The sequence below is a fragment of the Cynocephalus volans genome, chromosome 6 (genome assembly GCF_027409185.1).
Source record: "Cynocephalus volans isolate mCynVol1 chromosome 6, mCynVol1.pri, whole genome shotgun sequence".
In the NCBI taxonomy this organism is placed as follows: Eukaryota; Metazoa; Chordata; class Mammalia; order Dermoptera; family Cynocephalidae; genus Cynocephalus; species Cynocephalus volans.
The window spans coordinates 115109500-115123490 of record NC_084465.1 but is presented as its reverse complement, the minus strand read 5'-3'; the positions used below and the strand labels follow the sequence as shown (position 1 = coordinate 115123490).

The window sequence follows — 13991 nt, the reverse complement described above, 5'->3', positions numbered from 1 at the left end:
TCTTCCTTCCATTTCTCAGCACAATTTAATAAACACAGGATGACTAGTAAATACTTGAAGAAAATAATCTAAATTTGCAAAACATCATTTCAGGGAGACTGTTTTTATTACCAAGGTTTTTTGTTTTTTGCAAAACAGATCATTGTGGCTTTCTGTCCAGTGAAATTTGCACTTGAAATATGTCTAAGTCCAAACTATTTAAGGAATTTTAGAAGTAACTCATACATATCCAGGCACATTTGTAAATTTACATGAAATAATACATCATCTTTATTTATTAAGTCTTCTCTACTCCATAATGCCTTAGAAGGAAGGTTTTATGTTAATTTTGCAAACCAGAATGACAAAGCTCAAGGCAAAAAACTCCTGAAAACTGTGCATTCAGCTGTTGCTTGCACACGGAAAGTCACTAAAGTTCCATTTAATTAGATGAAATTTGTTAAACATTAACTTAGCGCTTATTCTGTTCCAAGCCGACACTGCACAGGCATTAAGGACATTAAGGGTATGGCCATCACTCTTGACTAGCTCATGACCTAGCTGGAAAAAAGCCACACAGATAATAACTGAGATGGATGTGCCAGGCAAAGTGCAGGAAAGGCTGGTGACATGCCCTGGTTTCAAGCCTGAGCAGCAGAGAAGCTGGGTGACAATGTGGGGAGAGACTACCCTGGGAGGGAGAAGAGCCTCCTGCAATCAGAGCAGGCTCAGAGTGCATGCATGTGTGCGTGGGTGTGACAGTCTAAACATTCTAATTTTCATCTAGGGTGCCTGTCCTCTTATCCCTGCACAAGGAGCCAAAGCTACCACTACCGGTGCTCTGAGTCATGCTGACCTTTCTTTTAGGAAGTCCTCCCAGCCCCAGGCCTCAAGAGAACTAGGACTGCTCACTGTGGGACAGGTCCTGTGGGAGGACATACCTTCAAGGGTCAGGCAGATGACATACAAGAATGAAGCAGGCTGCAGGTTAGATGGTGGCAAGCAGGGTGTCCTTGGTGAATGGGGGAAGGCAAGCCCCATCAAAAGGGTGCAGCCCCTCTCTGCCTACCATGTTGCTACTAATGAAATAAAGCTCCATGTTGCCTATTTTATTTTTACAGAGAACCTGAAAGTGAGACTTTTTAGGTGAAAATCAGTGATTATTAAATGGCAACAACTAATTCAATGAAAACAAACACTATGAGCCAAGCAAGATACATTGCTAGATGGGACCTACATGCCACCAGCGTGTGGGCCCTGCTCTTGCTGCAGGAACCCTAAGCATTTTAAATTGTTGAGCCTTACCCTTTTCCACTTGAGAAACTGTTTTAGAAACTCCATGCTCCACTGAAAACTCGAGCCCCTGCCATTTACCCTGCTCGCTTCTTGGGCCCGCCCCCTATGAGATAACAGCAGTCTCACACCCCTCCCCCAGGGGCCAGAGGCAAATTAGGCTCCTAAAGTGACCCACGGACTGTGTCCCACAGTCAGCCAATCCAAATTAGCAGGACAGCATCCCTCATTTACATAAGAGGACTTAAACGAGAACCTAGGAGGGAGGAGGGCAGGAATTAGGCTATATGAGGGGGTCATTTCCCTTGTTCTGGGAGACACTGGCTTGGGAGTTTTCTGCCCTCCAGTGCTCTCCTTGCTTGCAAGCAATAAAGCGCTGTAATACTGAACAAAGAGCTGCAACACTAAATAAAGAGCTAAAAAAAACTACAACACTGACGCCAGTCTTGAATTCTTCTGTGTGTTCGCCCCACAACACTCTGTGTACACTGCCACCTGTAAGCCTCACAACACCCTGGAAAGTGGGTACTATTACCCAGGATAATTCAGAGGAGGAAACTGAGGTATAGAAAAGTCAAATAATAACTTGCTGAAGGCCACCCCACCAGAAAGTGATGGAATAAGAATTCTAATCCAGGACTTCTTACTTCGAAGTCCAGTCAGGTATCTGTTAGCTTCAAATGGTTAGTTTGAATTTCCAGGGATCTCACGCCTGGGAGAAGCCTTTATCCATGGTTGCCTGCCCAGCAAAGAAGGTTCTTTAAGGAACTAAGTTTCTCCTTAATTTCTCTTTACTTTAAAGATAAAATTACTCCAGTCTGTTTATTTTTAACACTTTTCCAGCAGATCCACAGTCCATGAGTATTTTAAGCATTCAGATCAGACTTCCAAGTCCAATACTGAGGAATCCCCTAACAGTTAAATTCCTCAGGCCACCTCTGAGTTCTGCGAACCTTTTCTTCCTTGCCACAGGACCCAGCAATCCTTTCTAACTTCCTCTCTACTTAAAGGCTGATGCCACCCCCTCTTTACCTTGAGGAGTTCCAGTCATTTGATCACTCGCACATTTAGTCAGCAATGAGGAATGTGTTAAGAACAAGGGACTTGAAGATGAAGTTCTGCTCTAGGAGGGCTTCCCTACCTCCCAGCTGCTCCTCTCTTTGTTAATATACCTGCAGTATTGTAATTGTCTGTGTGTTACCATCTTCTCAGACTTTTCTCAGCAGTGATTCCATTAACTAAGCTAGATAATAAAGGAAGAAGCCAAGATCCCTCAGACTGGCGGTCTGTACTCTCCTGACAAATGTGGCTGCCTACTTCCACAGGGCACGGAGCTAAGTGCTGGGGGCAAGGGGAAGTCCTCCTTCAGCACACATTCCACAGAGATGTGTTAATGAAGCCACTCTCCGTGCTTATTTCCTATGCCCACAGTCAAGCACACAGTCCCTAAGCACTTTTTTCTTGTACACCTTTTGTTTGTCCTTAGAATTAATAACTTCACTCTTTCCTATTTGGTTGGTTTTCTACACGCCTATAACTAATTCATGCTCAGACTCTCTCATTCACACGCCCTCAGCAACCCGTCACTTGCATGGACTTCCACCACTCTGGAGCCCTCGCCCATCCACTCATCAGAACTGGCTGCTCTTTGGGCCTGTCGTCCTGTTGTATCACTTCACAACAGCCCCAAGTTTTCCTTCACCTGCCCCTGCTTCCTGGACGCCACGCTTTCCTGCCTCTTGGTTAGTTCTGTCATTTGATGGTGTACATCTACCAGGAGCTCCCTAATAGGAACATGGAGATAAACTGTTTGAGTGTGGACATGTGTGAACTCATCCTTATTCTCAGTGCTGATTGATGGTGAAGCTGGACAAAGGACTCCAGACTGAAAGTCTGTTTCCTTCAAAATTTTGACAGTGCTGGTACCATGTCTTCCAGCTTCAGTTACCATTGGGAAGTCTGAGGTGTCCTCTCCGGAGGGTCTTTATCCCCACATTTCTGAAATCTCGGGATGCTGCATCTCGGCATGGGTTTCTTTATGTTCATTATGCTAGGAACCCAGTAGGTCTTTTGATCTGGAAACTTATGTCCTTCGGATCTGGGCAAGTTCCTTGTGTCATTTCTCCTAATCTCCTCCTCTCCAATCAATCCTCTGTGTACATGCGTTTACCTCCTTCTCTGGAACCCTTGTTACGTGGACATTGGACCTTTTAAGCTCGGGCTATTAATTTCAACTCCCATTTTCCATCTCTTTTGAATTTTGTTCTTTCTGGGAGATTTTCTCAACTTTATCTTACAATCTCCCATTCTATAAATCTTTAATTGTAATAGTCATATTTCTTTTATTCTTTTATTTCTAAGAGCTCTTTTTAATTTTCTGCATGTTGCTTCTTTGCAGCCTATGCTCTGGTTGCATGGATATAGTATCTACTCTTTTCTGAGGACTCTTTTTTTACTTTTAAGTTTTCTTCTGCTCCCTGCTGTTTCTGTTTCCTAGGTTTGTTTGTTTCTCTTACATTAATGCTAGAGTTTCCCTCAAATATTTGATGAAGCATTAAAATGCTGCCCAATGTTTTAGAGGGTGGGCAAGAGGAAGGAAAAGGTTGCCACCATGTGGGCTCCAGTAAAGGGAGAGACAGCAGGGACAACTATTTTGTTGGGAAACCCCCAAATTTCAGTATCTGGAGGACTTTTCTCTTGGACTGGTCAGTTTCTTCAGAATAGAAGCCTCCAGCTTCTGGTCTAGAGGAATGTAAGTCTGGCTGTCAGTGTTCTAGGAGACAAATAGTTCTAGGAGCCCATTTCTCTTTTAAGAAGCTACAGAATGATGTTCCCTATCAAGTGACAGACTAGATCAAGAGACAGCCAAGTTGGGAAAGGCAGCTGAGAGGAGTCTCATCTTTTAATGATTATCGCATATATTCCATTTCCAGCACAGCACCCTGTCCCCAGCCTGTTCTCAGGTCTGTGAGTTCGAAAACCCTCTGGTGCATGGTCCCTTGAGATAACTCCAGACCTCTGTCTGTGGAAAGAAGCATCTTATCTGGCTATGCAAAGTAGGGGAGGGGACCTGGGGTGCAACTTCTTTCACACAGAGTATCAACGAATCTTTTTGTCTCTAGCCCCATTGCTATGGTTTGAACGTTTGTCTCCTCCAAAGTTCATGTTGCAATGCAAACTCCATTACAACAGTACTAAGAGGGTGGGAAATCCTAATATGGTATTTGAAAGGTAGGGCCTTTAAGAGGTGACTGGATCTTGAGGGCAGAGCAACTCAAGATTAATCCATTCACAGATTAATGAGTTAATGGATTAATGGATTTTCACAGGAGTAGACTGGTGGCTTTATAAGGAGATGAAGAAGCATTTTAGCACACACTCTTGCCCTTAAGCCATGTGATTCCCTGTGCCACTTTGGGAATCTGCAGAGAGTTCCCACCAGGAAGAAGGTTCCCACCAGATGCACCTCTGGGACCTTAGACTTCCCAGCCTCCACAACTGTAAAAAATAAATTTCTTTTCTCTATAAATTACCCAGTTTCAGATATTGCTATAAGTAACAGAAAACTAAGACACTCCCCACACGTGTGCTTTCAAAGGTGCCTGGAATCTCCAATTTTTTAGGTTTTTTTCGAGTTCTGAGGTGTCAATTCTTGGCTATCACCCTTCATAGGCATTTAGTTTTCCCAGTCTACTCAGTTGGTTACCATGTGTCCATCTTCCCTTGAGCATCAAAATGCTGTTGACGGCTCCCTACAGTCATTTCCTGTCTTATTCTCTTTGTGCTTGTGGGTTTATTCTTTTTATATCCCTTATCATCACTGTGGTGAAGTTTGGGTGGAGTGCAGATAAATGCATGTACTTCGACTGTCATCACTGACCCTCAGCTTTTAAAATGATTTTGGTTGGGTCGGCCCCTGGCTCACCTGGGAGAGTGTGGTGCTTATAACACCAAGGCCACGGGTTCGGATCCCTATATAGGATGGCCAGTCAGCTCACTTGGGAGAGTGTGGTGCTGACAACACCAAGTCAAGAGTTAAGATCCCCTTATCGGTCATCTTTTTAAAAAAATAAAATAAAAATAAAACAAAAATGATTTTGGTTAATCAGGAGGGCTAAACAGCATGGGACAAAAATCAAGAATAGAGAAAAATAAAGACTATAGAAGGTTTTAAAGGTTTATAGTCTATCGTCCTTGGTTTACCTTTCTTAGAAGGTTCAAATCCCACCTCTGCCACATACTGATTGCTTAACCTTATGTAAGTTATTCAGCATCTCTTAACTTTAATTTTCTTACAGTGGTGATAAACCACCTACCTTATAGGACTAGATGACAAGATCATGAAACACAGAGCAAGTACTTAAAAAAGACTGACTAAAGAATGAACAGTGGCTTAGTGTAAAACGGAAAACATGAACTTGTTTTTTGGACACCATGAATCTGAGATGTTGGGGGATACCCACATAGAAATGTCTACTGAGAGTTAGAAGTGCTTTTGTTCAGCAAACATTTTCTGGCCACTCTTTACAGAGAAGGTCCTGAGCGAGGGACTGAGGAATAAAGAGTTAAATAAATATGTGAAATCATCACACTGCAAGGCAGAACGTGATCATAGAGAAAGGCTTAGGAGGGAAAAGTGAAAGCCGCCAGCCGGCCAGCCAAGGGAACAGAAGCCGAAACTCTGCCTTTACCTTTCTTTGTCTTACAAGGTCCACATTCAGGGTGAATGTCTTGTAAGGGGATGGAGACCACCTTGGCTAGACCGGCGTTCAGCATGTACTGGTACAGACGCTTAAAGGTCCTTTCACACAGCCCCTGCCAAAACATAGTTTAAAAGCTACTGTTAGGTGCAAGCAAGATGTTTGGAACTACGAAGGAGTCATGTAAACAAACACAAGTTCGGGACTTGAGTTAATTGATTATCTTAAATGGGGAAATGCTGGAGGTACTAACAAAGGAAGATTGCCAAGTTCCATTGTCATAGGAACAAAATAGGGTCCTGAGCAGTATGTAAGTGATTGTACCTCTTGATCACAAGAGGGGGAAAGAGATTTACCTAAAGAGATACTGAAAGGGTACATATAGAGCTGAGAATGAAGCAGGTGGAGGTAGAGATAAAAGGAGACTTTTCACTTGACACCTTTTCATATTGATTTTTTAGCAAGTGAAGGTATTAATTATTAACACACACACACACACCTTCCACAGGCAGTGGAACAAACAGGAAAAAATTAGATTTAAAAAAAAGTTTTGGGGGCTGGCTGGTTAGCTCAGTTGGTTAGGGCATAGTGCTGATAACACCAAGGTCCAGGGTTTGATCCCTGTATAAGCCAGCCTCCAAAAAAAAAAAAAAAAAAAAAAATTATAACATTATTTAAAATGTGGTCCATCTGTGAAGTTCCAACACGATGCTGATGAGTACATCCATCCTATCACTCTTATTTCTGCAAGGCTGATACGACCAAAATAATCCTAATCACATCCTTGCCACAAGGGATACCGATGGGCAGCCTCATGTGCAGGCCATGCTTTTTCATCTACATTTTTTTTTTTTTTTTTTTTTTACTTACTTGTCAACATTGAAAAGTGAGAGATTTCATATTTAAAAAAAACCAGATTCCAGCTTCTCCTGAAAAACTGAGATCTGGCTACTAATGCCAGGATCACAGCTCCTCACAGCCAGTGTCAGGTACTTCCCTGCATGTCTCCAGGGTATCGATGCCTTCCTGTTCCCTATTAGATCTTTGGACAATAAAACTGAAGGTCAGTTGCCATTTATCATCATTTTTGTGCTGCTTTTCTCTAAAGGTAGTTAAGAGGAAAGCTAATTTCTTAAATCTATACTGCTATCACAGGATTTTTACACATGGCCCATTTCGCTCATTTACACCGCCCTCCTAGCCACTGCCACCATCTGATTCTGCAACCCTGGAGCGGTGAGGCAAGTCACTGCTGGTCTCGTTTATGGACAGGAGGTACTCGTGACTAAGAGCTATTTGTTGAGTCTTACAGGTTTCCTCTTACACTCTGGGGGAGAGATAAGGAGCAAATGTCTGTGGGCTGCTGCTACCACATATGTGTGAGCAACTCTCAGACGAGCCAGCACTCTGGCCATTGGGTGGCAGAACATATGGCTATCAAAAAAATACAGATGACTCCCATACGGCTCATTCGAACCCACTGGCTGGAAAATGGCACCTATCATTAATCTAGCCACGCCCCCAGCACCATGGAAAGACCCCATGGAAACTCATCCATCAAACCCCATATGGTACTGAGCCCTGGACCATCCCAAGTGAAGGAGGAGGATGTAGTCCTGCTTTCTGGGGACTTGATAACACCAAGGTCCAGGGTTTGATATCTGTACAAGCCAGCGTCCAAAAAAAAAAAAAAAAAAAAAATTATAACATTAAAATATGGTCTATCTGTGAAGTTCCAACACAATGCTGATGAGTACATCCATCCTATCACTCTTATTTTTGCAAGGCTGATACAACCAAAATAATCCTAATCACATTCTTGCTGCAAGGGATACCAATGGGCAGCCTCATGTGCAGGCCATGCTTTTTCATCTACATTATTATTATTATTTTTTACTTTGTTTATTATTATTATTATATATATAAATATATATATTTATATATTATATATATTATAAATATATATATTTATATATTTATAATATATATATAAATATATATATTTATAATATATATAAATATATATATTTATAATATATATAAATATATTTATATGTTATTTATATAATTATTTATATAATTATTATTATTATTTTTTTTTTAGCCTTCAAAGACTCACACAATCTGCCGAGCAAAAAGAAAAAGGAGCAATAGGAACCCCCTCAACCCCTCGCTGTGAAAAGACAGCATCCATATTCATGTCATCAACCTCATCTACAGGCTAATTATTCACCAAATCCTGCTCACCTCGCCCTGACCCCTATTTCCAGCTGCCAACTAGACATCAGGGGAACGTCCCAGAAGATCTTCATACAATAAATCGTAAAATCAAATTTGTCATCTGCCTCATCACCCAAATTTGTTCCTCTTTCTGTACTCTGTACTTTGTTCCAACTTTCATTCAGTAAATATTTACTAGATGTCTCCTGGGGACAGGCACTGTCCCATAGCGGGGACTCTGGCAGAGAGCACACAGACATGCAGTCTGCCTGTGCGAGCTGCGGCCACTCGAGCCCAAACACGGGCTTCATCTTAAGAGCCATCTTCTTCATTCACCTCTGCATCCTGCCTCAGTCACTCACCAGGTCCTGTTAGTTTGTCCTCCAACAATTCAAGCCCTCATTGTCATCTGCCCAGCCAATCTTCTTCCCTCCCTCAGTTCATCTTCCTAACACCCCTCTCTTCCTGTAGCTTCTCCACTTGTACGCCATCACTAGCAGTTCACAAGTTTAAAGGCTGACGTCTCAACTGCTCAGGTGGGCACTCAGGACCTTTCTGAAGCAGCCCCAACTTGCCTTTCTGGCCACATCTCCAGCACATTGCCACCACTATCCTCTGGATTACTGCCGACCTTTCAACACATCCCACAACCTCCCACAACTCCACGGCGTTGCTCGAGCTGCTGCCCTTTGCCTGGATACCATTTCCTCAGTCACCTTGCAGCAAGCTCAGCTTGACCCCAACTTGCTCTATAAAGCTTCCCAGCACGGAAAATGTGGTACATCTACACAATGGAATACTACTCAGCTATAAAAAAGAATGAAATACTGCCATTTGCAACAACATGGATGGACCTTGAGAGAATTATATTAAGTGAAACAAGTCAGGCACAGAAAGAGAAATACCACATGTTCTCACTTATTGGTGGGAGCTAAAAATTAATATATAAATTCACACACACACACACACACACACACACACACAAAAACCGGGGGGGGGGGAAGAAGATATAACAACCACAATTATTTGAAGTTGATACGACAAGCAAACAGAAAGGACATTGTTGGGGGGGAGGGGGGAGGGAGAAGGGAGGGAGGTTTTGGTGATGGGGAGCAATAATCAGCTACAATGTATATAGACAAAATAAAATTATAAATAAATAAATAAATAAATAAATAAATAAATAATAATAAAGCTTCCCAGCTCGCTAACGAAAGCACACCTGTCCTTCCACCGAGCTCAGATGCATTCTTCACATGCCTGACCCTCCCACTGGACAGCTCCATGACAGTTTGAGACCTGCCACTCTCGTTAACTTTTGTCACCTTCGTGTGGAACACAGTTCAATTCAAAGGAGATACTCACTGAAGTATCTCCTAAATCAATAAATGAAAGAATGTCCTGTCACAGTCAAATCTTGCTGCTTACATGGCCCACAGTGCTGATGGGAGACCAGACTAGCCCTGTCTCCCTGCCCCAAGTGACCTGAGTGGGCTGGGCAAGTAATATGAACGAACAAAGCGGCCAGATATTTGTTCATTAAGCATGGAAGAATTCTCTTTATTTCTACTAGGGTCTCCCGGGAGAGGCTTTCTCAGTCTGCCTTTTATTTTCCACCTTTGATAGAGACTCAGATATAGAGAAACATTTCTCTCTTACCACAAACAGCAGTGCACACATATGACAAATGACAGACTCTGCCTTGGTTTCTGAGAGAAGACAGGAAGTGGGGGACAGAGGGGCTGGCAAGAGCTCCAGCTAGCTGCTGTCATGAGACTGCAGGCCCAGGCTGACCAGAGCTTCTGATTTTGCAAGGGAAACCTAGATTTTTATGTGAAATCTCAATTTAAAAAAAAATGCTAGGTCTGGCTGGCTGGTTAGCTCACTTAGGAGAGCATGGTGCTGGCACCAAAGTCACAGGTTCAGAATCCCATACCAACCAGCCACCAAAAAAAAAAAAAGAGAGAGAAAAGAAGAAATGCTAGGTCAAATGTATTTAACAGGCCAAGTCTGACCCACAAGCCTTCAGTTTGTAACCTCTGCTTTATAGGGATGTGGGCATGAAATATACATCCAGCAATGGGAAGGATATTGCCTCCTCCTCTGAACAAAGAGATCAGAGACTAGAGCATCACCAGTGCAGCACAGGTGGCTGTGATGAGACTGTAGACCATATCCCTTTGGGGACTAATTACTAGTACCCAAAAAACTTGACTTCACATTTTAAGTTTTAAGTGCTATGGTTTAACCTAGGGCAATCTTATTTTCCTCCTATTTCCAGTGCTGGCTTTTTCTAACTTCCACTGAAGGCTGCTCGGATCAGACTGGATACAGTGTCCTTCCACGCTTTCTTCACTTTATCTCTGCCTCTACTCCTGTGCCCAAAGACAGAGCAGGCCAATAATTGCTTTTCTCCACATGTCGTCTCACCTCCTTCTCACTACAGTCACTCTGTTATTTCAGTAGAAACCACTGGGAACAAAATTACAAGCTTCATTACGTAGGTATATCTAAATGCCAAGATCTGCCATTTCATATGAACTTTGATAGCAGGTCCTAGAACAACCCCAGGGGAAAATAGAAGTCAGTCAAGACCAAGAATTTAAACGAAGGACTGAGCAGTTTCTCATTCTGTAAAACAAAGGAAAATCCCACTTGTTTCAAGTCCATAACAGGGCTCTGGGTTGCAATTTGTTAATCTACAACTGCCAAAGATCTCCCAGCCGCAGTACAGATCCAATTCTGCCCAGCACATGAAAGCCCCCAGGCTTACCAGTTCTTCTCGCAGCTTTGCTAGTGTCTCCATCTGCTTACTCCGCGTGCTCAGCACAACTGAAAGCTTCTCCATGAGGATGTCATATTTGCTCCTCCTGCAAGAAACACCAACCAGTTCATTTTTTCAAATCTATTGCTAAAGACTGCCAGTTTTTTATCAGCACCATGCTCTAACCAACTAAGCTAACTGGCCAGCCCTCTGCCTGTTTTTTAAAGATAACTAGGCAACCAGCCAGCCATCAGAAAAAAAAAGAAAGATAACAAAGCAGTACTCGGGCCGGCCTGTGGCTCACTCGGGAGAGTGCAGTGCTCATAACACCAAGGCCATGGGTTCGGATCCTATATAGGGATGGCCGGTTTGCTCACTGGGTGAGCGTGGTGCTGACAACACCAAGTCAAGGGTTAAGATCCCCTTACCGGTCATCTTTTAAAAAAAAAAAAAAAAACAAGGCAGTACTTAACTGACAACACAGCAAATACAGAACCTTAGTCTTAGGTCTCAAAGATCATCCAGCCCAACTCCCACATTTTGCAGCTAGAGAGACTGTGTCTCTGAGCAGCTCAGTCACATATCCAAGGTCATCTGACTAGTGGCAGTATACAGACTATACTGTAGGGCTAAAACTTTAATGATTCTTTTAAATGCCTTACATTTTTATAATAGTTTAAAATTTAGGAAGCATCTCATATATTTCTTCATAAATCACTCGGTGAAAAAGGATGGGGGCTATTTCATAAAGAAGTTAACAGGCTTATCCAAAATTCAGACCCAACAAGATCTAGGTCTTCTTCCTCTGAATCCAGTACTCTCTCTACCTAGTGACACCTCTCTGATTCTGAAGCCCTGGTTTCTATCTCTAACTTCACTGGCCTGACTGATCCCACCTTCCATCTCATTTCCGCTGTGACGTGGAAGTCGTGATAAATACTTCCAAGCTAATGGCCACCAAAAGAAGCTACTAAAAAGAGCTGAGGCCTCTTGGCTGTGTGTTGAGGGGAGGCTGGGAGATGGGCACAGGGAGGATCTGTGCAGCCAGCTGAGCTGGACAAGGACAGCTTGGCTTGACCCACAGTCTGGGTGAAGGATAACACACGTATGGGATCCCAAAACTGCACACACTTCTCCATGTGTACTGCCTTTCAATGAATGAAAGAAGAAATGAAGTGCCAGAGATTTACTGCATATGAGCTACCATGTATAGGAAGCACTGTGTCATGGCCATCTTACACAAGAGGAAAAAGTGGTTCAAAGAGGTCAAGTGACCGTGTTCAAGTAAGAGAAAAAGACTGAAATACAGATCTTGACTTAATCCATTGTTCTCTCACCTACTCTATGGCTGCCATGCTATGTTCTTTGTAGATCAGTGGCTACACACCAGTTATGAGTTTAGTGATACAGTTAATTTAACTAATGGACAGTAGGACTAATTAAAATGTCAATTCCGGAAAACATGACTCTCTCCAATATGGTATTTCCAAAACATAGGTTAAAGGACAAATTAGGAGGTCAGGGCATTTTGACAGTGTACAGGTTTGAAGACCAATCACGACTACAAGACATTTGACAGGAGTACAGAGGTGAGTTTCACTCCTGGAAATCCAGTCAATAGACAGACAATCTACACACATGTATCAAGCACTTTCTCTAGGCCAAGCCACATGCAATGTAGTAGGCACAGTAAACTTTAAACTTACACTTAATACTCAGTGTTTACTCCCTTTCCTTTTAGAGAGTGCACCTGCCACTGGGGCAAAGAGCAGGGACTCTGCCAACTGGCCAGGGGAGAATAACAGAATCCAGGGAAGGGTATGCCCACCTGCCCCCAACTATCCCTGCGTACTGCCCACTCCACTAGAGTGCTAGTAGCCAAGCACTTGGGGGCTCAAAGCTTACTCAAACAAGGGCTGCTTTTCTTAGGTCCTGCATCTGCTTGACCTTTCCCAATCTGGCTTTCACCCCTCCCACAAGCATGGGGCTATCGCATATAGGCTGAGACCTCTGCAGGGTGGTGGAACATTTCTTTCCCCCATTCCTTTCTCTTTATTTTTGGGTGGCTGGCCAGTACAGGGATCCAGACCCTTGACCTTGGTGTTATCAATACTGCACTCTAACCAATTGAGCTAACTGGCCAGCTCCCTCTTGCCCCATTCCTACCCCAGGTAATTAGTCACCCCAATAGCAAGGATTAAAGAGTCAGAGATAACCTACTCACTCCCAGAGACTCCCTGCTCCTCAGAAGGGAATGTGCATATTTTACCAGCTTGCTGTATTGTGTTGACTGTGTCACCCAGCTAGAATGCCAACATCAAGCACTGTAATCATTTAGCAGAACCTCACCATCTCTTCCACGTAAGTTGACTAATAAGGTTGTGTGATGCAAAAACATCGGATTTGAAATTGACGTAATTCAACCACATCTATGCCACCATAACAAATCAAATTTGACTTATTTACTTTTATTTTTACACCCCCCCAAAATTTCACCAAATGTTAACAGTTCCAATTGTCAGGCTGTGGGGTTATAAGTACTTTTTTGCCTTTCTTGTCTGTATAATTTCCAGGTTTTCTAAATGAACAGGACTTATTTTCATCAAAAACAGATAATATCTTTTTAAAAAAGCGATAATCATATTCTGATTTGGCCTTATGTTTTTGGTTTTTTTTGTATTTGTTAATTGTTTATCAAGAGGAAACTATTCCTTAGCCCACATAGTCATGTTTTGTAGATCAGGAACACAGGTCAGTGACAAACTTCAATGAAACTCTATCCAGAGAAATTCTTTGCATTCCAAAACCACTTTGCACTTTGAAAGATATCAGCCTTCCTCATCTCCTCAAAATCTTTCAAGGAATCATAATCTCTGTAGAAATCTGCATATGCCTTCTTTCCTGGTTCAGCCACAGCAAATTTACAGAGAGCTGCAAGCCTCAGGGACACAATGAATGCTCCACCAATATCAGATTGCAGATGCCTGGCTAGATGGCCGTACATCTGAGGTTCAGAGAAAGCACCGGAAGCCATC

At 42.8% G+C, this 13991-nt stretch overlaps 1 protein-coding gene across 1 annotated transcript in view; it reads right to left on the bottom strand.

Annotated features, from left to right (window-relative positions):
- GTF3C1 (general transcription factor IIIC subunit 1) overlaps window positions 1-13991 on the bottom strand; it is an 81449-nt gene that overhangs the window by 58887 nt on the left and 8571 nt on the right. The window contains 2 exon segments of the mRNA XM_063099730.1: window positions 5964-6087; window positions 10966-11062. Of these exon segments, the coding sequence (XP_062955800.1) occupies window positions 5964-6087; window positions 10966-11062 (221 nt within the window).